Source organism: Sebastes fasciatus, chromosome 7, assembly GCF_043250625.1.
Source record: "Sebastes fasciatus isolate fSebFas1 chromosome 7, fSebFas1.pri, whole genome shotgun sequence".
NCBI lineage: Eukaryota > Metazoa > Chordata > Actinopteri > Perciformes > Sebastidae > Sebastes > Sebastes fasciatus.
In genome coordinates, this window is record NC_133801.1 from 36,382,458 (window position 1) to 36,409,791 (window position 27,334).

Consider the following 27,334-nt stretch of genomic DNA (forward strand, 5'->3'; position numbering starts at 1 on the left):
TTGCAAATTTTCTAACTTATTGAAAGTGATTTTATATTGTTTTTCGTTTCACAGAAAGCTGCCATTTTCTGGTGGAATCTCCATAGAAACGGTCGAGGAGACGCAGACACGCTGCATGCTGGCTGCCCTGTGCTTATTGGGGATAAATGGGGTAAGAGTCAGTAGATCCAGTATGATGTAATGATGCTGTCTACGGGAGCCACAAAGTGATGTGAAAATAGCAAGGCACAGCAATTTATCCTTTTAAACAGATTAGGCTTTTCTGCATCATTATCATGGTCTGTTTCAAGTGTTCAGCTCTCCTGTCATACAGGAGCTAATGTGCAAGAGCTAGACAACATCTGTGCTGTATTATGCATTTAGAGATGTTACAAAGTTCAGACACCGAGCGCTCATCTTTGCGAGCTGAACATCTGCTGCCGGTTGGCCCAGACCATGGGCTGAAATATGTGTTGGGGACCCAGCTAAACTAACAGAAGGTTATTAATCATCGCAAAGCAGCTGCAGAAACATTTTGTGCTTGTGTTTTGTTTAGCAGCCATATAGGCTGCATAATCACAAATACATTTTAAGGATTCAGACACAACTATCCAAATGTTTAAAAGATGCAAAGGAAAGAAAACTTTCATTTATGCATGTTTTTCTGTCATTGTTATACGTCTTTCTGTATGTTCCAGTGGCAAACAAATGGATCCATGAGCACGGCCAAGAGTTCCAACATCGCTGCAGCCTGAATCCTGAAGAGTGAGAGGGGTGGAGTGATAGCTGGGCCCCTTTGGAGTACAAGAGCCAGCCTCTACAATTGAGAGGCACATGTGCAGGCGGAGAGAGGGAGGGAGCCAGAAAGTGAGCACACAGGCAGGGGAGGCGAGAGCCGTTATGGGGCAGCCTGCATCTGTGATTGGAGCCCCGGGCCCCAGGGAGCCTGCAGTGTACGCTGCTGCAGTGGACATGGATAGCACAGGGCTGAGAGGCGGAGTAGAAGAGGACTGGCAATCAGCCCCCAGAGGCCAAATGCTCTCTTGCTCCTACTGGCCAGTTCCTGCAGATGGAGTGAGGCCTCTGCCCTTTGCACACTGTGCTGGTTTCAGTTAACTGAGCAAGGCTGTTTGCCTCTCCTGCTTGCTTAAAAACTGACATACTGTATATGCAGTCCTTTTCCTACACTGGGTCCACTCCAGGGTCTGTCATTACAAATCAACACAGCTGTATGCAGACTCTCAGAACTTTATTTCTAATGAGTAGATGCAGAAGTTTACAAAGATACCAAATGTGCCTGAATCACAGTGAAATGTGTATAAAAGGATTCACAAGGCATCTAGAATTTTCTATTTGGTGTAATGTTTTTGGATTTGAGTATTCAAGTCCATTTAGATGTGATAATACTTCCTTGAAGTGGTTTAAAGGTAACATAATGTGGTTTTGGTGGAAGTTCTTCTGTAATAGGCTATTTCAGACCTCAGACTGGTGCTATGAGTCAAAGGAACCAGTCATTATGAGTGTGCCAGTCTGTTCCCAGCTGACTGAACGATGTGGTCATTGCTGCCTGTGGGAGACTCTTTCAATAACTGGCTGTCTACTGGAACAGATGAACCAGATCTGTCAGCCTCTTATTGAGCTTCAGAGGCCGGGTGTCATTAATCACGCTCTGCACGCCAAGTGATTGGGAACACGTCTTCTCCAGACTTCATGTCTGAACTCACACAACCACCGCTGGCTGCATACCACTCAGATATCTCAGATATCTGTGTCTAAGTAGGTCATAACCCATCTTAAAACAGAGTAAAGTGGACCATACAGTATTAAAATTCACTGTATGAGCTTGGGGACTAAGAGGCCTTTATATGTGACCTTATTTGGGGGGCATCCTGCAGATTGAATGGTCTGTGAGAGTGAAACATAGGGGGTTGACAGAGGAATAATACCTCTGCTTGCTCACAGTGATACAGACAGTATAGGTTTTCCTTCCAGCTCCCCACAGTGTATACAAACAGACACGCTCACCAAGCACACACTGACACAGAGCAAATGTAAGAACAGGCCGTATACTGGATGCATAGTGCACATTCCTGTGTGCACACTAAACAGAAGGACTTGATTATTTTCCCTTGGATTTGATGGATAGCTTTTAGCTGCTTTCCTGAAGCTCTAATCTATTTCATTGCAAGTATTGATGCCATTAAAAGACAGTTCTAGCTACATTTAGATTCACAACACTAAGTATCTGAGACCACAAGTGTATAATATAAAAATGGACACAATCTTGTCAACAAGGTTTGCAACTACTTTGGCCATATTAATAGAACCACATATTGTAGCTACTAGTACAGATAAAGATACATTTTATGTCCTATGTCCATTGTTTTCCAGTTTGACTTGAGGCAACAGAGGTTCATGTCTACCAATTTAAGATGCTTTTTTTCTACAATCAAATCAGAAACAGAAGGGTTTATAGTAATATTTTCACAGGTCCAATTTACAACCTAAGGCCTGACTTTTCCCAGAATTCAAAGGGCTTTATTCTGCACTCTTCTGTATACACCCTCAGCGGCCCTCGTTGTTACCATGTTCACCACAACAAACATGACTGCAGAGGGACTTGTTGCTATGCTAGAGCGAAGTCCAAACTACATAAAGCATACATGATTAGACCATATGTCTACCTCAACATATTGTCAAATACATACTGTATATTAATTCGGCACAGTAAAAGGCAGAATTTTAATATGTTGGGAACCATCCTAACTTGTAAAATATTTTGAGTTGATTACGTGTTACAGTGTCAGTGATTGTGCACGACTGGAAAAATAGACTTGAATACAATGCCGACCGACAGAGAAGCTGCAACAGCTAAATAAAGTGAAGCAGAAATACAGCAAGCCTCTTTTAATCTCTGGTTGGAGAAAGAAAGAAAATCACTACATACTCCTGTTAGTGAGCGGCTTCGTAGAGTGATGGAGAGATCAGTGCTTCCCTCTGCTGGTGATGTAAAAGAAGGTTATATGGCGTTGGTGAAATCTGGAAATATTTGATCCACTCTGTGATAATGTGTGGTGCTTTTAGCTTATTGTAAAGTTTCATAATAGTTTATAATGTTTTTATTTCATTTTTGTAGATGGAATTGAATGTCTTTCCTCCCAGTCTAAAAACATACAGGTTAGGTTAATAGGCGACTTTAAATTGCCCGTATGGTATGAATTTCATATTAATGTGGGTCACAATATGTGCAAATATAACACTGACATTTTTTAGATAAAGTTTTGGATACATTAATGGAATTGCACTCATGTTTAAATGTTTGTACTGTCTTGTATTGTTTTATTTGATTGCCTCTTTTTTCCCCTTGCCAACAAATGTGCCACATAATTCCAATAAATAAAAATAAAGTCTAAATGATGTGTCAAATGCAGTTTGGGGGTCAAATGTAAGCAATTAAACAAGAGAATGTGTTTCACTATTTAAAACTGAAACTCAAAACCTAAAGCTGAGATAAATGGGCGATAATTGTAACTTAAATTCTAAGTTCTACTTTTATAAGCCATTTAATATACGGTAGGCCGATAATATCGACCATTAGACCTATTATGGTTAAAAAAAAAAAAATCCCACCATATTTGGTTCTAGAAATGATTATTACAGTGAATAGGTGCAATAATTAATTGGCAAAATGATCGTTTAAATCTGAGCTCAACCTGTCTAAGTGTGAGACTGTTAGCACCAAGTAGCTGTCACTAAGTGTGTGGTACAAACTAGTGTCATTTCTGCAGACACGGGACTTCAAGACCTCCACAACAAAATAAACTCAATTTCCCAGAGTGCCTCTGTGAAAAGCAGCGGCAGCGGAGGCGGCACGTTCGGACTTTGTTGCTGGGTGACAGTTTAGCGCGCTGCCGTTTGGATGTGTGCGTGTGTGTGTGTGTGTGTGTGTGCGCGCGCGCGTGTGTGTCTGTGTTTGTGTATGTGCATGTGCAGCTCAAGCAGCTCTTGTAAACGGATCATTAGTTACCGTTAGCTGCAGTGTGAGAACAGTGATGTCTGCTAACGGCTAACGGCTCCAGGCTGGCGGTCAACACCGACATTCACTGAGCTGCGAGATGAAGAGCAGAAAACACAAGACCGGCACCGCTGGAGGCGGCAAGAAGAGAGGTTAGCTAGCTGTTAGCTTAGCTTAGCTAGCTGCTGGCACCTCTGGTAGCTGTTGGCTGTTAGCGTCAGCTGTCAGTCTCCCATCATTAGCCTGGTCTGTTAGCTGACTAGCTGTTAGCTTCAGCTGTCAGTCTCCCATCATTAGCCTGGTCTGTTAGCTGACTAGCTGTTAGCTTCAGCTGTCAGTCTCCCATCATTAGCCTGGTCTGTTAGCTGACTAGCTGTTAGCTTCAGCTGTCAGTCTCCCATCATTAGCCTGGTCTGTTAGCTGACTAGCTAATGTTCTGTGAGGTCTATCTGCTCTCATGTCCTCTGGGGTTGTGTAGTTTAGAGATGTGCTGTCAGTGTTGTTCATGGCTCTTTGGAGGCATTAGCTAATGAACTTGTAACGCTGTGTGCTGTTTTGCCAAAAAGGATGCTAAAAGCGAAGTATAATGTCCTGTTTGGTAATAGAAAACAGTCAATACGAATGAGGTTTTACTCAGTTGTTTAGTGGAAGTGTGTCTCTCACTATGTTGTGTTCCTGTATGTGTATTTGCTGCTCTGTAATCTAAAAGGTCTCAGGATTTGGTGTTGAGAAGTGCTGCTGCCCATGTAGGCTAGATAAGGGACTTAATAACTTCATGTCATTGTGAGACAGTTTGATCAAACTATTCAATACTGGGGTTGTTGAGACCCTTACTACAAGAATGGGGTTTTACTTGTCTTGTTTCACTTCCATCACTGTTGTGTCATCAACATCGTATAATAGCGGTAGTGTGAGCAGACTGGGAACGCTTTCATAGTTTCAAACACTCATAGGTTAATGCAATATTGTCAGTAGTATAATATCTGTATAACTCATTGATTTTCAAGTCAAATATTGCAACGGGGATAATTACAGTAGGTCAGAGGGATTGACTGTGGCTATTTCTTGTAAGCAGTGTGATACATTTGTAATCTTTCTGCACATCTGAACAGTAGGGTACAGTAACCGTAGTATCACCATATTAACAAGAATATTTTCAGATATCAGTATATCACAGTATAACGAACGTCTACAAAATCACATGTAAAAGAACTGTGTTTCAATGTTACATATATTACATAAAACCTCATGTGTGTAAAACAGACTTTAGTAACTTATTTTGTTTTTAATTTCAGCATGCTCAAAATCATTGATTTAGACAACATGTTAAGATCATATCATAATTATTCTGCAGAAAGTCAGTAAGCAATTGCACAGCCTTAGTAAACAGTACAGTAAATGATTGTTAGACCAGCAAACATCGAGCTAAAAGCTGCAGCAAATATCACTCTTACCTGTCCCATTATGTGGTGACCTTTGACATTAGTATTTACAGTGTTTTGTCTTGTGTCTTACAGTGTTTTTGTTGTAATCAAAAATAACTCTTTGCAGTCCCCAGCGATGTGTCCCCCGCCACCAGCCTCCCCCCTCTGGTCGAAGGCCAGCTAAGATGCTTCCTGCGGGTGACGATAAGTCGGGTATTATGGACAGTTCACAAGCCTCCGTCTGCAATATCCGTCAGGCTGCGCTGGTGGGGAGAGTCTTCCAACGGGACACACTTCTTTCCAAGAGATGGATCACATCTGTCACAGAAGACCATCAAGATCACAGCTCGCTTCCCCATCCGCTGTGGGCCAAAGCAGTTCACCTCATATCTTACAGGTATCTAAGAAGGCTTTGATATGCCTGCCTTTAAAATGTTATTTAAAATCAGCCACTAACGTCATTGTCATTGATGAACAGATATGAGCTCTCTTGTGCTGGAAGTTCTGACAAAACCTGATCATTTGCCGATCGCACGGGCTCAGGTCGCGGGCATCTCTCGTCTCTCTCTGTCACACTCCATCAGTGGATTTTACACCCTTGTATCCCCGACATCTGAGAAGCTGGGAGAGTTACAGGTGAGAAACCTTAATTCACATTGACCTGCCAACTGCATTTGTGGAATAATGTTTGGTGCACTGAAGTTTAGTGAATAGGAAGACTCCACTTAACCTGGAGGAAAACTTGAATTTCCCCTTATGGCAAGTATGTGACCTGCTGAAGTGCCTTTAAGCAAGACCATGAATCGCTACCAACTTCAGGGATGCTGTGTTGTAGCTGACTGTGACCTTACTGTGTCAGGACAAAAGAGTATCACAAGTAACTTTTAAAGGCACGAGAACCTAAAACATCAGATGTATAATGCCTTTCAAAACTTCTGTAAAGTGTTTAGGGAGCATTCAGTAATTTAGGACTCATCTCCCATCACCCACTTCTGGCTCTTATCACCATTTAAAATTGTGGCATTGACAAACAAACCATTTAACCCTCATTTACCCCCTCAGGTTTCCCTTAATTTGGAGCCTCTGACAGAAGCCTATGACAGCAGCAGCTCAGGTCCCGTCACAGATATCAGCATTGAAGTGCCGCAAGGCACCTCACTGACTGTGCCCTCGCAGCCCAGAACGCTGTCAGTTGGCAGTGGGAAAGAATCAGCCGGGAGCAGCGGTGGAAACACTCCAAGGTTTGAAGTTGTTGCTGTTGTGATGGTACTATTCATAATCAAATGCCTTTGTGTTGTAATAAGACCTCGTCGATAGCAAGTTTGAATCTGAGCATATAATCTTACTGTATATATTGCTGTAATACTTTCAGAGGGAAAGACCACTTATATTTCCAAAATGCCCAGAAAGACAAAGAAGAGTCACTGGAGAATCAAATGCCGACAACCAACAGATCTCCGAAAAGTCAAACGACCAATGATATCCTCTCAGGTTAGTTGCAGCATGACTACACATCAGATGTATATAACCAGAAATGCACAAATTTGACTGGCTCTTAACAAATACCCAACATTTTCTCTCATCTCAGTTATTCTAGAGCGTGGGAACAAACTCAGAAATGCTATGGTCGTATCAGCTTTGAAATGTAACATGGATTCTGCTCCGGCTCTGAAAGACACCCCTCTGCCTCTCCCAAAGGATAACAGCCTGCCACCTTCCAAGTTAGTGTTTCAAAAGTTTGTAAAAAAAACAACAACAACAACAACAGCCATGTTTTCTCTCATCTTCTAATTCACTGTCTAAAATACTTTATTCCTTTGCCTGCAGGCCCTTCCCTTCACCCTCTGGGATGTTTCTTCAAAATATTCTTCATGCCGATTCAACTCTCGAGCACTCTGATGATGTCGCTGTAGTCTCAGACTGCAACTTGGACTGTCCTGTTGACATGGACAACAGAGCTGTGGACCTGCTCCTCGGCAGGTACTTAAGTATACATTAACTTCCAAAGGTGATGGAAAATGCATTTTTTTCACAGCATTTATACTTTTTTTTTCTTTTTTCTTTCTTCTGTTTAGCTTAAACACGTCACCTCTGCCCCTCTGGGATGGAGATGGCTCTTTCCCTGAATCTCTGTCTGGCCATAGCAGTGTGTGTGGGGACAGTGAGCTCAATGATCCACAATATGATCAGAGCTTACTGGAAAATTTGTTCTACAAAACTCCTGTAAGTAGACGATTTTCTGATGATTGTCGGGGGAAAAGCATGTTTTATGTGTAATATAACCGTCAGTGTACGTGATTTTGTAGCAGAGGGTTATTTGAAGTCATTCTTGTCTTTCAGATGTCAGATATCCGGCCAAACAACACTGAAGGAACAATGTCCTTGAGTAAAAACCAGCTGGCGCAGTCAGCACCCAAGATTAGTGGAGGGTAAGCATCCTCCTTCAGCTTGGACAGTAAAAAGCTCCTTTCAGAAGATCGAGTGTGGTGTGGTGTGTGTCATCCAATGTTTTTTATCCCTCCACCTTCAAAGGTAGCCACTCTAAAAGGAAAGGGAATCTCTAAGTTACTCTAATCGATCGAAATCTATAAATAAGCCAGTTACAAAGAATGCAGAAGGAAATTGAGCAGCTTAATAAACAATTTGATAAAACATTCCCCAGGATATATGGGATACACAAGCAACCAGGATAGTATATAGCACAGACAAAACATACAATATACATACAGAGAAAAGACGAGATGTAACCATACCACGTTTTGTACATTTAAGACAATTATTCATCATATTTGTCTGTGTCCAGTCCAAATTTGGAGCCTCAGCGGTCTGCAGATGCTGGTGGTATCCCTCCTGGCCTGAGTGCAGAGCAGTTGACTTCGCTGAGTTTGATCCGACTGGTGAAAGTGACCATCGACTCCCTGACGGTACCCACAGGCAGTCCAACCACCACACAGAGAAAGACCTCTAGCAAAGGGAAACCTCCTCGACCAATAACCAGCAAGAAGTGGTAGGCAAAACAATTATTATTTTGATCTCATTTAAAAATAACATTGCAGTCATTAGTAACAAAAGCCTGTGATATCTCCTCTCTTTTTCATTAGCACCTATTTTGTAGAGTATGTGTTCCCGACGGCCTCCACTTCCAGTCGACATGATCGTAGTAAGGGTGGACATGGGGAGGTGACCAGGGCTGTTGCCAGTAAAGTCACAGGAGGAAGTATGACCTGTTATAGTCTGCTTTTTTGAAACCCACCTGAGTGAAAAACACTGTTTTTGTGACTGAATCTGACATACTGTACACTCTTCTGTGTTTTTTAGCAGTCAAGTTCCATCAGCACTCTGTGTTTCCTGTCCACTTCAGTACAGCAACAGTTAAAAAATGGTGGGGAACTGATCTGATTTTCAAGATTTACTCACGAAACAGCGACCAAAAGAAAGTAAGTAGCTTTGGACTAAACGTTACTCATTTGATTGTTTCAAATGAGTTCTATTGGTTGGCTTAAGACAGTGACTGACTGACTCTTGGGTATCTAAGGTTTATATTTGGGTCTACCTAAATTTAGTTGTTGTGATGTAAGTTATTCTGCTAGTAATAAATTATAATGTTTATCTGTTTACAAAATACAGTTCTGATGGTTTTAAATGAATATTTAGGATGTTTATATTGTCAGGGTGTATTTATGTTTGCGTGCACCAGAGGCCAGAGGCCTGTACTACGAAGCCAGTTCAACATACCCAGGGTATCTTCTCGTTATCTGGCTTCACTAACCCTAACAACTGAGATCCCGCTAAACGGTCCTACGACGCTGGTTATCAACTCTGTAAATCAACCCAGAGTTTCTCAGTCTGGTTATGAGCGCGTTCACATGAACAGGGAGGTGTTTGCAGTATATAACAAATCACAGACATGGACAAGTCTACAGACTGCAGACAGACAGAGCGGCACATTTAATAAAGGAAGAGCAAACTATATTAGACAAAAACGAAGAAGTTAAACACATAATCCAGACTAAAAGTAACACAGTCGAAGCTGCCAAATGCGGGAAGGACAGCTGGCAAAAGAAAAAACTCCCGATGTATGAGTGCGTGAATTAACAGACTTTAACGGAACACTCAAAAGTCAGATATAGTTGTTTAGATATAAATAGCATTACTATATGTAAAGCATGGATGGATTACACCTCATTATATCCATTAATTTCGATACTGCTTGTATGACTATTTCAACCTTCTTTCAGCTGCGTCCCCCTCTCCGGCGGTGTGAAACAGACTCAAGAGGAAGTAAAAAAATAAATATAAAAACAGAATTCAAAGCGGTAAACACCCACGGCATAAATCCAACTGTCATTCCTGCATTTTTCAGTTTAAACTGTGTTGTTTTTAGTCTGATTATGATTTCAACTTCTTTGTCTTTGTGTAATATTACCATTACCATGGTCAGTAGGAGGTGCTTTTATACGAGTTGATCTCTTATCTGGAACACAACCTGCTCCAGAGTAGGTTAGGTGTTCAGCATCAGTTACCATGGTGATCTACTCCGGTAAGAAGTGATCCACCTTCGTAGGACTGAAAGCCCATGACGGGTTAACCCTGAAGTTACCTCGCTAATGCCAAATCCTGCTTCATAGTACAGGCCTCTGGTGTCATATATATTTGGTATCATTTAGCACCACTAAAATAATCTTAATATGAATCTTTTATGAAATAGAGCTTCCATATCAAAAAATAAAACCGACTTCCTGTTTTTAATAAATGCCTAGAAACACAAGTAGACATTAATGAAATTAATTAAAGTAGCTAAAGGAATGAAGTGCTGGTGATGACCTTGGCTTCTCTTGTTGCAGCCTGTTCCCATCGGCAAGGCAGTTCACCCGCTGCGCTGTCTGCTGCAGTGCAAGCAGCTGAGTCAGTCTGCCATCATACCCGTACAGAGCGTGGAAGGAAACAGTGAAACACAGGAGATTGGACCTCTCAAGGTATATACGTTTTTCTTTTTATGTTTGCAAGCCTGATATTTGTTATACATGACTGCCATGACTGTTATACATGACTGCCTGATTGTTTTTCTCAGGTGTCACTAGAACTTGCTACAGGCAACAAAGATTTTGCTTCTGAAAAAAATAAAAGCAAGCTGGCTCAGAGAGACACATCGATTTCACAAATTTTACCCAGTCCACTGAGAGAAACCACCTCCAGATCTCAACATGTTGACACTGACAGAGAGGAACTACCAGGTATCTCTTTTAAAGATCCCAGGCTGAATGTTTGGAGCCCTCAGAAACCCTCTCCCCATCCCGGCCTCTGCACATCTCCTCACAAATCACGGCAGCAGGTGGAGGAGGACCCTGAGGTCCTGCTGCATACGTTACTCATGGTGCCAGATGGAAAGAACTTCACCTGTGGGCCCACGCAGGCTCCAAACGTGTACTTGAACTGTAAACTCTGGTGTGATGAGACGGCGAGATCTGTCATCAGCTGGGGTCGGACAAATCCCTGTTTCAACTTTGTTCAGGTTAGCCCAGGAGATCAAGTCTTCTAACCACATCTTCATTTTTGATTAGACTACAAAAATAGCTGATTCTCCTATGTTGTAAATGCAGAATCCCACTGACTCCATCCTTGTTTTCAGGTGACTCCTGTGGCCTTAACAACTAAGCTGCTGGAGCGGATGAAGAATAATGTGGTGGTAATCGAGGTGTGGCAGAAGACAGGAAGTTCAGGGCAGGATCGACTCCTTGGTCTTGTTAAATTACCTCTCCACCAGTTCTACATGTCATTTAGGCAAGTTGTGGAAAGACAAAAAAAATTTTTAAATCCTTTGACCAGAAATCAGTAGAAAATTGGCTGAATAAGTCGTGAATTGACACAGAATGATTACTAAATATTTCACATAGTGGTAACTTCCATGGTAAAATTAGAGCTGAAATGAGTAGTCAATTAATCAGTCATTTGTTTTCATTTGTCATTTGTTTGATTGAAAATTAATTTGCAACTTATTTGATAATCGATTAATCTGAAGTTGTTGTTTCGTGCAAAAGTACAAATAATGCACTGGTTCTGACCTCAAATGTTAATATTTGTTGTCTTTGTTAGTACTCTATGATAGTAAATTGAATATCTTGGGGTTTTGGACTGTTTGTCGGACAAAACAAGCAATATACGACAACTTCAGCTGCTGGGAAATTGTAACAGGCAAATGATTTATTAAGAAAATAGCCAACAGCATTAATTGATAATGATAATTATCATTAGTAGCAGCCCTAGTAATTAGAAACACATCTGTGAGTTCAGAGCAGGCAAAAGGCTTAAAGGGATCCTTCACACCCTCTTTTATTGAACCTGTCCTCTGGGAGGCGCTATGGTACCAAATAGAATATTTAGTGATCTTTTATTCTACAAACATTCAATTTCTTGACTTCTATAAATGAAACTCCAGGAATTTTCCACAAGACATTTCACTACACACACCTTGTAAATGTGGATTAAAATGTACCAGTCCCAGTGAGGCTGTGTGTGAGACCAGTAACCCTCCTCTCTGTTTTTCTCCCCTGTAGAGATCCAAAGATCGCCCACCTTCTGCTCCAGGCGCAGTACCCTGTTTTAGGGGTGGACTGCTACATGCCAGTCATTGATGTGTCCTCAGGTAGTTGTCAAGGGAACCTCAGGGTTGTTTTGGCTTTGGGCCAATCAGAGCAGATAATTGCCCTGCAGCGCACAAGGGATGAGGAATACGACAGCTTGTATCATCTGGTGAGACCAGTTCATCTGCTTGATCACCATCCTCACTCACAAACAAAGGTCTGTGTTCATCTTTGTTACATAATGCTCCAAGCATTTTTTTAGTGTTTGTGTTCTTGTCAAGCAGAGAGTTGCAGGTAAGCAGCACCTTCCAAGGCTGTTCTTAGAAAAGCTCCTTGGGAAGTTTTGCTGATGCACAATAAAGTACTAAAACTGTAAGAAAAAAATCTACACTATTAAAAATATTGACAATAATTTAGTGAGTAAACTAGGTGTGACGCTGCTTATATTTAGATATTTAAAGTACTTTGAAAATGTGTGAAGCATGTGTGTGTGTGCCTGCGTGAAGGTTTGTCAACTAAGAAATGTCACATTCAACCAAGTGCATGTCTTCTTTGTTTCCTTTTCATATAAGTGAAGAGTACACACCGACTGTGCTGACAGGTTGTCAAGACCCTTTCACCTCCTTTCACTATTGTTTCTCCCCCTCAGCTGATTGCAGCACAAGAGGATACTATGAGAGAGCATCTGTTTGTGATAAGAGTGGAGAAGGTAAACGGGCTGACACCTCTGCAGTCCACCGTGTGGGGTGAGGCTGACTGCTACGTCCAGTACAGTTTCCCCTGTCAGGAGGGTGACCCCGCTGCAACAGTCGACCAAAACCTCACAGAGAGTAGGCAGGCCATTTTATTGTATAAAACCTTCAACCTAAGAATATCCCAAGAAGTTGTTCTTCCCTCTGCGTCAGTCTGATAGATGTACTGTATGTCATCTCCAACAGGTGTGAACCTGAAGCTGTTTCGTACCACCACAACTCTCTGTGTCCCTGATCCGCTGTTTGGCCACACTGAGACTCATGTGCTTCTGGCTCCTGATGGAGTTCCTGTTCAGAGGCTGCTGCTCAGCTCTCTTTCAAGTGAAGGCCTAAGCAGTGGAGGGGGTGTCCAGTTTGACGTGTGGTGTAGGCATGTGATTGTTACTCTCTAACTGGAAAAACTGACACACACTCATTACAGCAAAAATGTCACAGGTTTCCTGTGCATAAATCCTGATCCAATTTTTAATTGCAATTTCATAGCTTAGAATTAGGGCTAATTTAATCGCGATTAATCGCAAATTAATCATAAATTTTGTATCTGTTAAAAGTGTACCTTAAAGAGAGATTTGTATTTAATCATTTAATACTCTTATCAACCTGGGGGTTGGCAAATATACTTCTTTTATGCAAATGTATGTATATATTTAGTATTAGAAATCAATGAACAACACAAAACAATGACAGATATTGATCCAGAAACCCTCACAGGTACTGCATTTAGCATAAAACAATATGCTCCAATCATAACATGGCAAACTGCAGCCCAACAGGCAACAACAGCTGTCAGGGTGTCAGTGTGCTGACTTGACTATGACTTGCCCCAAACTGCATGTGATTATCATAAAGTGGGCATGTCTGTAAAGGGGAGACTCATGGGTACCCATAGAACCCATTTACATTCACTGATCTGGAGGTCAGAGGTCAAGGGAACCCTTTGAAAATGGCCATGACGGTTTTGGAGTCTTATTTAGCCTCCTTCGCATCGAGGTAGTATCATGACATGGTTGGTACCAAAGGACTTGTATTGGTCCATACAAAGGACTTGTATGGACATACAAAGGACTTGTATGGACCCAAGGACAGGTTTTCTAGTTTCATATGATACCGGTATCTTCACTCTAGCTTTAAAGGGACTGTTTGTAAGAATCAGAAATTGCTTGTTAACAGCGACACCTGTGGCCGTTAAGTCAACGAAAGTCAGCGTCCTGTTGCTCGCGCTCGCTCTACATAGACATGAACGAGCATCGGTCAAAACAGTGAGGCGACACACGTCAGCTAAAAGCACAATATCACTCTATATTTCAGCTGCTTGGCAGTAATGTTAGCTGACCAGATGGAGGTCTCCATAAATCAATGCTGATACTGTGTTTTCCTGCCTCAGCCTCCCGACCGCGGCCGGAGGGAACAGGGGAGACACCGGAGTTTGGTCGGAGACGATAACGTTTCTCTCTGCGGAGCCCCGTCACTTCACAAGACACGGGAAACCTCTGTTGGTCTGGGGGAGCTGCAGAAAACATCCACTGTACATTCACTAGATATTCTCAGAGCTAAACTCTTCTGCAGTGTGTAGTGTGCGCTCATGCACGTGAGTGTGGAGCGAAATAGCGAGAACGAGCGTGGTATGTGAGTGAAGGCAAGCAGGTAGAGGAGCAGAGTACAGCAGAGACTCCGGCCCTGGAGACCAAAGCTACGGTCTCCCCCGCGTCCTCCGACCGCGGCCAACACCGTTTTGCAAGACGGGCTTCACTAGATACAACTTTGCGGTTTTGGTGCGTCCGTGTAGTTTGTGTTGGAGTCTGAACAGCGTAGCCACACGCGAGCGCGCATGGGACACCGACCCGCAATGATTTATACGTGTACGAAGTTACAAACAGTCCCTTTTAAAACGAGCGAGTTACAACCTAAAAATCGCAAGTTGTGTTAAAGAAATTTGTGGCGTTAAAACGAATTTGCCTTAACCCGTTATTATCGCGTTGACTTTAACAACCCTACTTAGAATGGCTTAATACTTACTGGTTTCATATAAAGGATTTGTATGTCTCTGCAGATATTATTATCCAAACGTTCGAGACCAGCTTGTGGCCAAAGGAATGCTTCCGTTGTCCAAACTGTGTGCCATGGTCACCATGCAGAGACGGCATCCCAACGAGGCTCAAATGTTCTCCCTGCCCCTGATTCCCAGGACAGACAGTCCCACAGGACATCAGCCTCAGCCCTCAGGTACACAGACACACAGAGTAATGTCAATATATTACTGCAATTACACATGTAGTATCTTAAATGTTGTGACTGATCTGTTGTGTTTCTCAGGCTTACTAGATGTGTGCATTCGGTACAAGCACCGACCTGTGAGACCCGAAGGTCAGACTGGTAAAGGAGCTGCCTCTCGTGTTGTGACGCTTGTGGTTCAAGTGCACAGAGCATCTGGTCTGCAGGCTGCAGCAAGGTACATCACTACCACTGTCCTCCTGGGAGCTTTATTTGTCTTAATGGAATGGAATCTCTCTTGTCAATCATAAAATGTTGTCTTTGTTTAGAGAGCTGTGTTTGCTAGGGTAAATATTTGTGAAACTGTTCTTTATTGTGGGATGACAAGTAGGCAGGTTCTGGGTTTGTGAAGGGCGGTCGTTCAAGGGGAAATAAGACATTTAGTTACTCTTTAAGATGGTCGTATCGGGTCATGCCAGCTAGCCATCAGTTAATGTTGTCTATGTTTTATTTGCCGAGTTAGAGCTCTCACTGCTGCCACTTCTGCCACTAGTCTAATTACATTGAAAGAGACAATGCTGTTATAGGGGTAGTTTTGAGATGAGCAATTGAAATGACATCCAGCTCCATTAATTGGTCTGATGGCAAGTGTTTCAGCAGCAGAGATCTCAAAACTTATGCTGAAAGTATTTGCTAATTTCTTCATTAAAGATCATTTCACAGTTGTAAACTTAAACATTCCAAATGTGTCCCAGTTCATTTCCTGTTGCAGTGTATGTGAATGACACCCGCTGACAGGAAGTAAACACGGACCCAAGCTGGTGCCTAGCAATGCAATTCTGTTGAGATGGTCTATACATATTTATAATGCCCCAAAGTCTTCAGTCTGCTATTGTGCTTCTGCCTCTCTGTTTCAGGGTTTTATCAGAACGAGATGAAAGATTCAGCTACTTTGCCGGTGTGGGAGTGAACTCGTACGTCACAGTGGAGCTCTCCTTCTTGCCTGAGACTGAGAGCAGGTGCACCCGCGTAAATGCCCGGACCTTCTGCCCGGAGTTCGACCACCACATGGAGGTGTCCTGCGATCTGTTGTCTCAGAGGAGCAGTGGACAAACCTGCAGCCTGGCGGAGCAGCTGGAGGAAGCCTCTGCTGTCTTCACTGTCTGGAACAGAGACAGTTGCAAAGGTTGTTTTATTTACCACAATTACCTATTAATGAAAATGTTTTTACATAAATGTATATATTGGAATGTATATTATTTGTTTTTGCAGTAACATCTTATATGCAAGTGATATTTTTATTATTGAACAGGCAGTGTTCCCACTTTTATCCAGCTTATCCTTTAATAAAAATATGTACAGGATACATTCAAATGAACACTAAATCTGTCCACATAATTAGTTTGTTATTGTTAACAGCTGCTCAAAGTTGTATATAAATATGGTGAATACATCATGTTGTTCCGCAACTTACCTTTTGTTAAAAAAAATCTTCTATAGAAGCAGTATTTTTGCACGTATTTAGTTTTATTGTTAGTTAATATTTGTCTGTAAGTTACTAATTAGTTTTGTGCTATTTGTTGCAGCAGTGCACACTCATAAGCCAAAGGATGTGATGTTGGGCACAGTGAAAATACCTCTTGCTGATCTCATCCATAAAAGAACAGGTATGCTGCTCTCTTAGTGACTGCTGAGTCAAATAGATTTTCTGACAAACACATAGTCATTTTTGTTTCTTTTCTGACCATAAAGGTATTTCTGGCTGGTTTGGAGTATATTTACCTCAGGACACAAGTTCTTCTCAGCACCAGCACATCTTGGTCGGGGGTCTGGAGATCTCTGTCAACTTTGCCCACCACTCAGACAGGGAAGGAGTCATTAAAGATGCTCAGGGTTTGAGCTGGGAAATGGCCCAGAATGAAATGCAAGATGAGGAAGAAGCTAGGGGGGACAGCGTGAGAAAAATGTCATTGACTTTTTCGATGCATAGAGCGTGGCTACCTGTCCACTGCTTGCTTCTGCCGGGCCTCAGTGAGCTTGAGCGCTCTACCTACTGCTACTTCAGGTACAAGTTCTACGACCAGGAGGCCTTCTGCTCCCAGATGAAACACCCCTCTGTTGAGAAGGGAGGCCAGGCCACGGTGCCTTTTCAGGGAAGTAGAACTGTGGAGCTGAGGAGTACTCAGCCCTTGATGTGGTATCTTCGAGAGGAGAGGCTGGAGGTCCAGGTATGGGTTGCCTTTACAAAAGACAAAACTCGAAGACCCCGAGACACGGACCGACTGGTGGGTTCAGCGTTTGTCGATCTGTCCTCTCTTGCGAAGACGCCCAAGCAGAAGCTTACTCTTAGTGGTAAGACAATATTAATTGTGTTATAAATTAACTGATTATTGTTGCTTTAGTAAAATCATTTTTTACACTGTTTTTATTGTGCTTTTAACAACTGCAACAACTCTCCACATGAGAGATCATACAAAGTATAAGAATAATAGTTATACATTTTTAATAAACAATCTGTAATATAATACAAATTTACATTTCACAGAAGATTGTGCCTTACTAACAGAAAAAAGTAATAATTAGATAAAATATAATAGAGGTAGATGCCGATTACCCCTGTCAGCGAACCAATTGGTGTATGTGCGTATCATCATGGCTGTATCATGGCTGTATTTCTTAGTGTAATCACAGTTTAATGGTTTTGCAGGAGTGTATCCGCTGTTCAGACGCTCAGCAGCAGATCTACAAGGGGCTGCTCTACGGGTGCACATCACCCTGACAGCAGGCTTTGTCCCTGCGGAGGGACCTGCTGGAGTTGACACCCAGGTGGACTCGGACAGCCAGGTGGAGCTCTTATCAGAAGAGGTGGAAGCATCCGATCAACCCCCCTCGCCCACTACACCCAAAACATCTCAAAGCAGACACAAGAATAAGTCCTCCAGAACAACTCCAGACATCACATCGGTGCAGCACACGGAAATGAGCATGGATGAGTCTTTCCCTGTTACTGTTGCAGTGGATCGGGCTATGCACCTGAATTTGAAGGGTGAGTTTGTGACCTGAAATCTTTTTCCACCTCCACCTGTTTTTGTTTTTTTAAACAAACATTATCATTAACCCTCTGAGACCCACAATAGACCTGTTTTTGTCTTTTTTAGGGGGGTACATGTGTCATGGGTCTTTAGGGGAGATAGCAGGTCAGCAGTATTAGTCACATAGAAGTGGTGTACATCATCTGAAAGCTGGGAACCTGAAGATTAATTTGAGATGCAGCTAAGCACTGAGGGTCAAGTTGTTCATCAGAAATAAACATGAATTAATTAATTAAAATAAATTGTGAAAGTGTATAAGGACTTAGAACATTATAATATGAAAGTATATGATGGCCATTCACATGCTCTATTATGTCTCATAAGCAATTTTTTGGTTGATAGCATTTGTTACACAGGTTTGGTGCTAAATTTAACTATTTTTTACCGCTCAAGAGTTGATAAAAAATTATCAGTAATCCCTCCAAAATACCACATGAATACACCAAGACCTTGAGGAACACCATAGAAAAAGCCATGCTGTGATTTGGGATCAAAAACGTTTGACATTTGGAGATTTCTGCAAGAATTGCATTTTTCAGTGATGGATGGCGAGGCACTTGTGTTCTGGAAACTGCTTAGAAACCCCCTTATTGTCAATGTAGCTAGGAAAGCCCTTCATCCTCTGAATGCTCTAGGTCTCTAGTCTGATCCATCCATCCTCTGAATGCTCTAGGTCTCTAGTTTGATCCATCCATCCTCTGAATGCTCTAGGTCTCTAGTTTGATCCATCCATCCTCTGAATGCTCTAGGTCTCTAGTCTGATCCATCCATCCTCTGAATGCTCTAGGTCTCTAGTTTGTGGTTGTAAAGTTTCATGAGGCTGTGATTATCCTAGAGGTCACCACAGGTCATTTTATACAGCGAGGTAAAGCTTAAAGAAATGGTCTCAGTACAATGAAATGTCTCCTATGGGGACTAACATCATCACACATGAATACAGTTGGGCTCATTGGATCCACCAGAGTCTCAGCTTTACAGTGATACCTGTAATTCTAAGACTGTTTAGGGACCCCAGTATGCAGAAATATTCAGATACACCATTTTAGAATAGGCAATAGTTTTTTGTCCCAAACTGCATGTGATTATCATAAAGTGGGAATGTCTAAAGGGGGGACTCGTGGGTACCCATAGAACCCATTTACATTCACATATCTGGAGGTCAGAGGTCAGAGGTCAAGGGACCCCTTTGAAAATGGCCATGCCATTTTTTCCTTGCCAAAATGTAGCCTAACTAGAGCGTTACTGAGCCTCCTTCCTGCCAAGCTAGCATGACATGGTTGGTACAGATGGATTAGGTTTTCTAGTTTCATATGACATCTGTAGCCTCACTCTAGCCTCAGAAAGATGGTAAAGTTGGTCAGCGGGTCTCAGGGGATTAATAATGATGTGTGTGTTCTGTTTCTCTGGCAGGCTGTCCTCTAGCAGAGCGCAGTGATGGGTCACCATGCTGCTGTGTTTTGTACGTCACCGCAGACTCTGCTGTACCTGTGTCCACAGCTGTCATAGCCAACACTGACTGCCCTGTGTGGGACCATCAACATGAGTGCAGGTCAAGTTATATCACAGACATTAAGTTAAATTTTTGAGGATATCTATCGTACACTGAACCAATCATAATCACCAATATCAGGCTGATGATTTGTTTCAAATTAACAGGCTTTCAAAGCAGCTACTGGTCGATCCACAACAGTCTCTCGTGTTCAAAGTCTGGCACAAAGGAGGTACAGGAAGCAGTTTGACTTTATGACGTATATCACAGGGATGTGTTTGATATATTAATTCACTCTTGTTTTTTTTTACTTCCGTAGAAACAGAGAGAGTGATTGGATTTGCCTCTGTAGACCTGTCCCCCTTAGTGTGTGGGTTCCAGTCAGTGTGTGGTTGGTACAACATCACAGACTTCAGTGGTCAGTGTCACGGCCAGCTCAAAGTGTCCATCACTCCACTAAGGGGGGTCCAAGACCTGCGAGGACAGAGAAAAAATGTGAATGAAGAAGCTGCCAAAAACTCATCGGTGAGAGAAAGTATTCATACATAGGGTAACCAAACAACTTGTTTATGTCTAATTTGAATAATGATGAATGTGTTTTATCAGCCAACTTTATTCCAGGCACTGCCTCTCAGCTACCACACCACAACCACATACAGCAGCTTCCCCTCTCACATCAGCCGACATCCCGAGCAGAAGATCTCATCACCTGACCAAACGGACCGGCTGTTTTCTGAAAGGTTTGTTCAACACTTACACATTACATTCCGTCATTATTTAAAAAGCACGTCCACATGCTGAAAAAAGCTTTTACAGTCTACCACTGTATTTATTAGGGCTGTCAAAGTTAACTAGATAATAACGCATTAACTCAAATTCGTTTTAGCGCAACTAAGTTCTTTAACGCATGAGTGCAACTTGCGGTTTTTAGGTTGTAGAAGCTCAGCTACTGTTATCATATAACACTAGAAAACCTAAGGAATCCATTGGTACCCACCATGTCATCAAAATCTGTCATGGCCATTTTCAAAGGGGTCCCTTGACCTCTGACCTCCAGATCAGTGAATGTAAATGGGTTCTATGGGTACCCACGAGTCTCCCCTTTACAGACATGCCCACTTTATGATAATCACATGCAGTTTGGGGCAAGTCATAGTCAAGTCAGCACACTGACACACTGACAGCTGTTGTTGCCTGTTGGGCTGCAGTTTGCCATGTTATGATCTGAGCATATTGTTTTATGCTAAATGCAGTACCTGTGAGGGTTTATTTATTTCTGGACAATATCTGTCATTGTTTTGTGTTGTTAATTGATTTCCAATAATAAATATATACATACATGTGCATAAAGCAGCATATTTACCCACTCCCATGTTAAATACTTGACAAATCTTCCTTTAAGGTACGTTTTGAAGAGATAAAAAAATGTGTGATTATTTTGCGATTAATCGTGATCAACTATGGACAATCATGCGATTAATCCTGATTAACTATGGACAATCATGCGATTAATCCTGATTAACTATGGACAATCATGCGATTAATCCTGATTAACTATGGACAATCATGCGATTAATCCTGATCAACTATGGACAATCATGCGATTAATCGTGATTAACTATGGACAATCATGCGATTAATCCTGATCAACTATGGACAATCATGCGATTAATCCTGATCAACTATGGACAATCATGCGATTAATCCTGATCAACTATGGACAATCATGCGATTAATCCTGATCAACTATGGACAATCATGCGATTAATCCTGATTAACTATGGACAATCATGCGATTAACCCTGACATTCCTGAATATTTTAATTGATTTACAGCCCTATTATATATTCATCGTCTTTACATCTGTTCAGGTCCAGTGAGAGTGACCGCCACTTTGAGCACATGGACAAAGTCCGTCTTTACCATCAGAGTCTGCAGGAGCAGACAGCAGCTCATTCTGTCTTTAGCAGCAGTGCTGCTGACATCAGTCCCTCCAGCTCGCTGCTGTTTTCAGCACTCAGGTATCAGTCCTCACATATACAGCCCTATACAGATTGTTTGCTATTTTTTAAAACCTGAGCTTTGACTATGCATCATTGTTTTTACAGGAAAAAACTAAGTGAGCTGGACAACATCCAGAGATACTTCAGCCGTAAGCTTTCAACTCCCACTTTCCCGTCTGCGAGTGAGCAGGACTGTCACACCGAGCATGAGGAACAGAGGGACACGGAGACAGATACACGTCAGCTTCTTCTCAAGTCCAACCACTTAGTTGGACAAGTCAACAATATTATCAGTGGTGAGCTCTTGCACATGCTAATGGGGATCCACTTAATGGGTCTGAAATTACCAGCAACGTTTCTCCATCAATATTCTTTAGTGAAATCATCATTTTATCATTTAAAAGTGGAACAATGGATGGTACATTTCTTTTAAAAAATGTCCAACATATAGCCATACTACCATTTAAAGAGCATTGTTGGCAGTTAAAGTTTGTTCTAGTTGAGCCAACGTTGGCAGCTGACCCAGAGTTCATTGTGGACACAGTCTGCTGTGTAGCTTCACACTTTAACCATAAATGGAGGCATCACTGTACCTTCTGACTTCTTCAGTCCTCTGAATAAGGCTCAGTGGTGCTGACATGTCAACTAATGGAATAAAGTGAGCACTGCATTGCTGTCACACTATAACCGCAAGTGCTATTTATAGTTATTATATGATAAGTTATTATACGGTACTTTAGGGTTGCATCTAACAATTATTTTCATTATTGATTAATCTGCAGGTTATTTTCTTGATTAACCAATTTATTGTGTAGTCTTTACAATATCCAAGGTGATGTATTCAAATTGCTTGTTTTATCTGACCAGCAGTCCAAAACTCAAAGAGTTGGAAACTATATTTTTGGACATTCTTTTGCTTGAAAAATATCAAAAATGATAAATGGATTATCAAAATATCTGCTGATTAATTTTCTATTAATTGATTTATCATATAATCTACTTTAATTGAATAATTCTAACTAATTGTTGCAGCTGTACAGTATTTGTCATATCATTGCTGTCAATTTTGGACATGGACGACATGGGTTTATGATAACTTTACTTTTAAGCCGTAAACAAGTCAAACCACACCACAAGTTGTGCTTTTTGACTTTACCAACACTTGGACCTTGGATGGTGGAAGAAAAAAACGCTTAATGATAACTGACAAACAAAGATAGTAGAATGAAAGAATAAGCCTGATCCTCTTCATTGTCCTCTTCATCCAGGTCTACGAGGACCCCACCTCGAAACGATTCCCTCAGACCCCCAGAGAAGCTCAACAACTTCCCCTGTTGAAGACAACAACCCTCAGACTATCCCTGAGAGTATCCCCAGTCCACGCAGAGCTTCAAATTCTCCTCTGCACTCGCCACTGCCAAAGATGTCTGAAGACCATACTGACTCTGAGCCAGAGGAAGAAATGGACAGACAAAACTATAAGGTTACTGTGTCCGAGGATGAAAACGAAGGAGAAGAAGAAGGAGGACTTGAAGAAGGAACAGATAAAGATGAAGATGGGGCAGGCAGCACACAAGATGAGGAAGCTGATGATGAAGATTACGAGGAGTTTGTGGTGAAGCCGAGGCCTCTCAATGAGGTGACCTCTTTAACAGACAAAACCAGTCCTTGGACCAGCATCCTGTCAGACCCCGACCTGGTTTCTCTGGAGAGCCTGGAGGCACCAGAGGAGCCGGATCTGAGCAAAGATGAGGGTGAGAAAAGGCAGATGGTAAATCTTGGAAGTCGTCACTGTAGTGGGGAACACAAATGTGCCAGACGAGAAGAAAGTGACAGTTTTAATGGATCAGCAGAAGACGCCTCAGACACAGAGAGAGATGGTGAAAGGACACTACAAGCTTTAGATGAGAGACGAGCAAACGAGCCCAACGAGGTGTCAGGAGACGGAGCTTCATTACCCACCACACTGCACGCCACAGATACCCACGATGCTTCATGCTCCCTGGACAATCCAGACATTCCACTCCAACCGTATCCTTGATCTGTTGTTGTCTGTCAGGCTGTTATCATTTCTTTTAGATGATCATCACAGGTCAAAGATTCATGGTAAAACTAGTTCAGCCAGTGAATTGTCCTTCAGCTAGTAGGAAGATTTCAATGTCCTTTCTTCCCTGTTCTAACACTCAGTGTGCTCAACATGCAGTTTTTTATGCCTCATGCATTGTGTTTTCGGGTTGTCCGCCCGTTCGTCTGTCCATAAGTACGTACGTCTCATTTTGGTGAACACGATAACTCAGTGGAGTTGAGGACATTCTTCTCCACTTAGACTCCAGGATGAAGTGATTCGATTTTGGAGGTCACGGTCACTGTGTTCTCACGTGAGTCCCATTCTCGAGAACGTAATATCTCAGGAACACCTTGGGGGAATTTCTTTAAATTTGGCACCAACATCCACCTGGACTCGAGGACAAACTGATTAGATATTGGAGGTCAAAGGTCACTGTGACCTCACAAAACAAGTTTTTGGCCATAACTCAAGAATTCAAACGCTAATGATGAATTTCACTTAAACTTCTGACAGGATAAAATGATGACGTGACAGACATGGATGTAAACTGCAACTTCACTGGTTGGCGGACGCATACAATGGCGAGGCGGGCCGGTAATTCTAGCTGCCCCCCTCTGTCACTGCTTTATGGTGTGATGTGGTTTCAAACTGTTTAGTGTAACCGTTTGTTCAGACTTTGCATGTGAAGTCGATGGAATGATGCAAATTGAGTTTAGTGAAGACTTTACGTGAATTTTGTCTCTTTATTAATCAACTTCATGAATGTACAGAGACAAGAAAGACTGGAAGAACCACACACAGACACTCCCATAACGGAACGTCTGTACAGGTGCTACATATAATGTTAAGGTAATAAACACCTCCTGCTGAGAGACACTGCAGAGATCCATGAAAATCACAAACACGGTCTTTGCTCGTCATTTTGATGTTATATTAGGTGAGTTTTAAAGGACCAATATGTAATATATTTACTGTAATAAATCATGAAATGACCATGATATGTCATCAGAGATTAAGGAAACATGTTAAATTGAAATACTGGTTTCTCTGACAACAATGCTACAGCCAGTTTGTTCTCCTTTAAAATTACCAGAAGGTAACCCTCAAATTGCAAAAATGTGCGCTAACCGCTATCAGTCCCACTGGAGGGGACGGGTCACGGCTCCAATGGTTACCCATTTTAAACACTAGCTGTCAGCGCTACATATTGCTCCTTTCAAATATCCTTTTTGGCATTTACTAACTTAATCTCATGAATCTTTGATCTTCACTGGCCTGTAGGATACCATCATACTGTATTTGTATTTTTTTTAACATTCTACATTCAGCTCGGTCCCCACGGAGGTCCCTAATTTCTTCCTCCCCTCTCACCAACTGGAGGCATCGATGAGAGTCATACGTTTAGCTCCTTCTTTCTCCCAGACGACCAGTGACCCTGTGAGTATTTGCCACCAACTCTACTTCTGCCACTCTCTCTCCCCCTGTACTTTTCACTCCCCTCCCTGGTTTGAATTAGAACCACTTCATTTTAGCAGTTTTCTTTGTTTACATGCAGTCCTTCTGGAAGAATGTATTACTTGTTCCAACTTTTAGAGATTTCTTTGACAAATAAGACATTGAACAAAGTTGAATTTAGAGTTAGTTGACATCAGGACCCAACTGCCATACAAATGCAGGTTATTAATAGAACACTTTACGCTTCCCATGACGCATACTGAACAGAGAGCAGTCAAAGATAGTGACACTGTGTACAGTTCCAACTAAGGTCAGTATAATTGAACTTGCAGCAGCTTGGGGCCCACCCACTATCTGACAAATATTTCAAATAGATGCTGTACATACTGTTATAGGATCAGGAGTAAGTCTGCTGTTCATTGTTTACACTGCAAAGGAAAATGTGTCATCTATCTGCCCTCATTCAGTCTATTGCAGTGTGAATGTTTTTTCCTTAGCATGTTGTGTCCCTAGCCTTTAGGTTTGGGAAAGTAGTTTGAACAGTCTTATGATCAACAGAATTGTGTGCATTTGTATCCCATCTTTCACCTCCAGTACGATCTATTTAAGGACACTGCTGTGATGTAACCAGAGGCATGCGGTGGCTGCTTTTATTGCAAGAACAAAACACTCCTCTGCCCTGAACCCTTCCTTAACCGTCAGGGCTCAGGCATCTTGCTGCACAACTAAACCATACTGGTAACAGGTGGTTCTGTTTTCCAGATGCCACATCACGAGTTCAACTTCACAAGGTGGTTAGTTTGCTTTACATGATCAAATAAAAACAGGAGGTCCAAGCACCTGGATTCTTGTCTGTTTCAGTGGGCCTCAACATCTTAACTTCATCTACTAGGAGGCTGAGTTTAACTGCCTTGATTACATTCATTCATCCATCAGCTTTGACCGAGTTGCTGTATGTAGGATCTATGTCAGTTGACTCTATTCTATTCTGATGGTATCATTATAAAAATCGATCATTGTTGATATTCTGCACAACTCAGGAAGAGTATTAATATTATGCACGTTTACCCAGAGTACTCCACAGAGTCAAACAGGTCAGCTGGGGGGGATATATACATATATACGTCACACCATTATATATGGATCCAGTTTCAAGGAGGGTGTGGAGATATGTGTAAGTGCTGGAGCTTGAAGTGGGAGGTGTGTCTGTCTTTGCAGGAAAGACCTTTTTAAAGAACCGGTTCCAACTAGTCTCATGTTGCTGATCGGCAGATTAAACTACAGACAGATGTGTGACCAGTTCAACAATCTACATGACAATCAACCAAACAAAGGCTTGCTCTGTTTGAACTGTCACTCATATTACTCCACACCTCAAACCCATTCAATTACCCTTTGACTAATCAGTACGCCTGTTTGTTTTGAGTACAATAGAAAATCCTATTCTTAGGCTCATTACTGGCTGCAGCTCTCACACTGCAGGCATGTTTCTGTTCTGATCTCTGTAGGAGCCGAGCCCTCCGCTCCACAGCGTTCCACATCGCAGAGGTCCTCGACAGCGTCCCAACATGTCCCCGTCGTCCATGAAGAAGGAGACTGAAAGAATAGCAAGAATATTTGCAGCTCACTTTGACGACAGTCACTAGTACATGGTGCTCTTGTTTGCTGTTGTACAGCTCAGTGCTTTCAGATCATGTAAATGAAATGTAGCATTTAGTATTTTTATAAATAAATATGAACTGTTTTCCACACTGGATACATGTTTTGTGTTTTGTTGACATAGCCTATATGATTATTTGTTGTCATACCAGAACCTGCTTCTGGGAACAGGCCTCCGGTTACATTCAGTTTGATGACCTGACTGTTTGGACCTGTGCTTCATATCTATTTGGCTGAAGGGCAAATAGCTCAAAAACACATGAAACTTTCATCTGAAGACATATTTTTAACAATACAGTGCATGTGGAAACCTGTTTAAGGGGTTTCTTTGGTTGCCACCACTACTACTGTATATATTAGTGGGATTAAAATGCTGACTTTACCACAATACGTTGTAAGGATTTAGGGTGTTGCAGGTAAGAATAATACAACAGTATGATAATTCCATTTATATGTGTTTCAGGTTATGTGTGTCTAAAGATTTAATAGAGGAGCAAAACAAGCTCTGAATGGTTTAATAATGGTGGTGTGCTGTGTTTTATGACCTTTAATTATGGTGAATAATCCTGGCTGAAAGGCTCTCTGGTTCGGCATTGCTAGGCGTGG

At 42.0% G+C, this 27,334-nt stretch overlaps 2 protein-coding genes across 8 annotated transcripts in view; both read left to right on the forward strand.

Moving 5' to 3' along the window:
• p4ha3 (prolyl 4-hydroxylase, alpha polypeptide III) overlaps nt 1–3,389 on the forward strand; it is a 56,028-nt gene extending 52,639 nt beyond the window's left edge. For all 3 annotated transcript variants that reach the window (XM_074640530.1, XM_074640528.1, XM_074640529.1), the window contains 2 exons: nt 55–151; nt 678–3,389. In XM_074640530.1, coding sequence (XP_074496631.1) covers nt 55–151; nt 678–748 — 168 coding nt within the window. In that variant the 3' untranslated portion in view covers nt 749–3,389. The remainder of the gene's footprint in view (nt 1–54; nt 152–677) is intronic.
• A 434-nt stretch (nt 3,390–3,823) lies between these two features.
• On the forward strand, nt 3,824–26,823 carry c2cd3 (C2 domain containing 3 centriole elongation regulator). Of its 5 annotated transcripts, none has more exons than XM_074640531.1 (33): nt 3,824–4,146; nt 5,546–5,815; nt 5,897–6,054; nt 6,481–6,659; nt 6,791–6,909; nt 7,007–7,139; nt 7,246–7,398; nt 7,494–7,641; nt 7,759–7,847; nt 8,222–8,425; nt 8,520–8,635; nt 8,737–8,855; nt 10,263–10,394; nt 10,490–10,930; nt 11,048–11,199; nt 11,973–12,216; nt 12,649–12,829; nt 12,938–13,121; nt 14,802–14,974; nt 15,065–15,200; nt 15,880–16,148; nt 16,549–16,629; nt 16,715–17,314; nt 17,670–18,008; nt 19,465–19,603; nt 19,711–19,775; nt 19,863–20,068; nt 20,150–20,283; nt 21,415–21,564; nt 21,652–21,842; nt 22,815–23,577; nt 24,943–25,051; nt 26,578–26,823. In XM_074640531.1, exons 1-33 carry the CDS (start codon nt 4,095–4,097, stop codon nt 26,713–26,715), a joined length of 6,567 nt encoding a protein of 2,188 aa, XP_074496632.1. In that variant the 5' UTR covers nt 3,824–4,094; the 3' UTR covers nt 26,716–26,823. The 5 variants fall into 5 exon arrangements, with proteins under 5 accessions (XP_074496632.1, XP_074496634.1, XP_074496633.1 ...); XM_074640533.1 differs by having other exon boundaries at nt 20,165–20,283; XM_074640532.1 differs by having other exon boundaries at nt 16,552–16,629.
• Nucleotides 26,824–27,334: the final 511 nt, after the last annotated feature.

What these genes read in the sequence shown, in the direction of transcription:
- c2cd3 (XM_074640531.1), top strand. Translation starts at nt 4,095, where the DNA reads ATGAAGAGCAGAAAACACAAGACCGGCACCGCTGGAGGCGGCAAGAAG. An exon ending in CAGTTCTACATGTCATTTAG is followed by an intron (nt 11,200 to 11,972) that starts GCAAGTTGTGGA and finishes TCTCCCCTGTAG; the next exon opens with AGATCCAAAGATCGCCCACC. An exon ending in CTGCTGTTTTCAGCACTCAG is followed by an intron (nt 21,565 to 21,651) that starts GTATCAGTCCTC and finishes TTGTTTTTACAG; the next exon opens with GAAAAAACTAAGTGAGCTGG.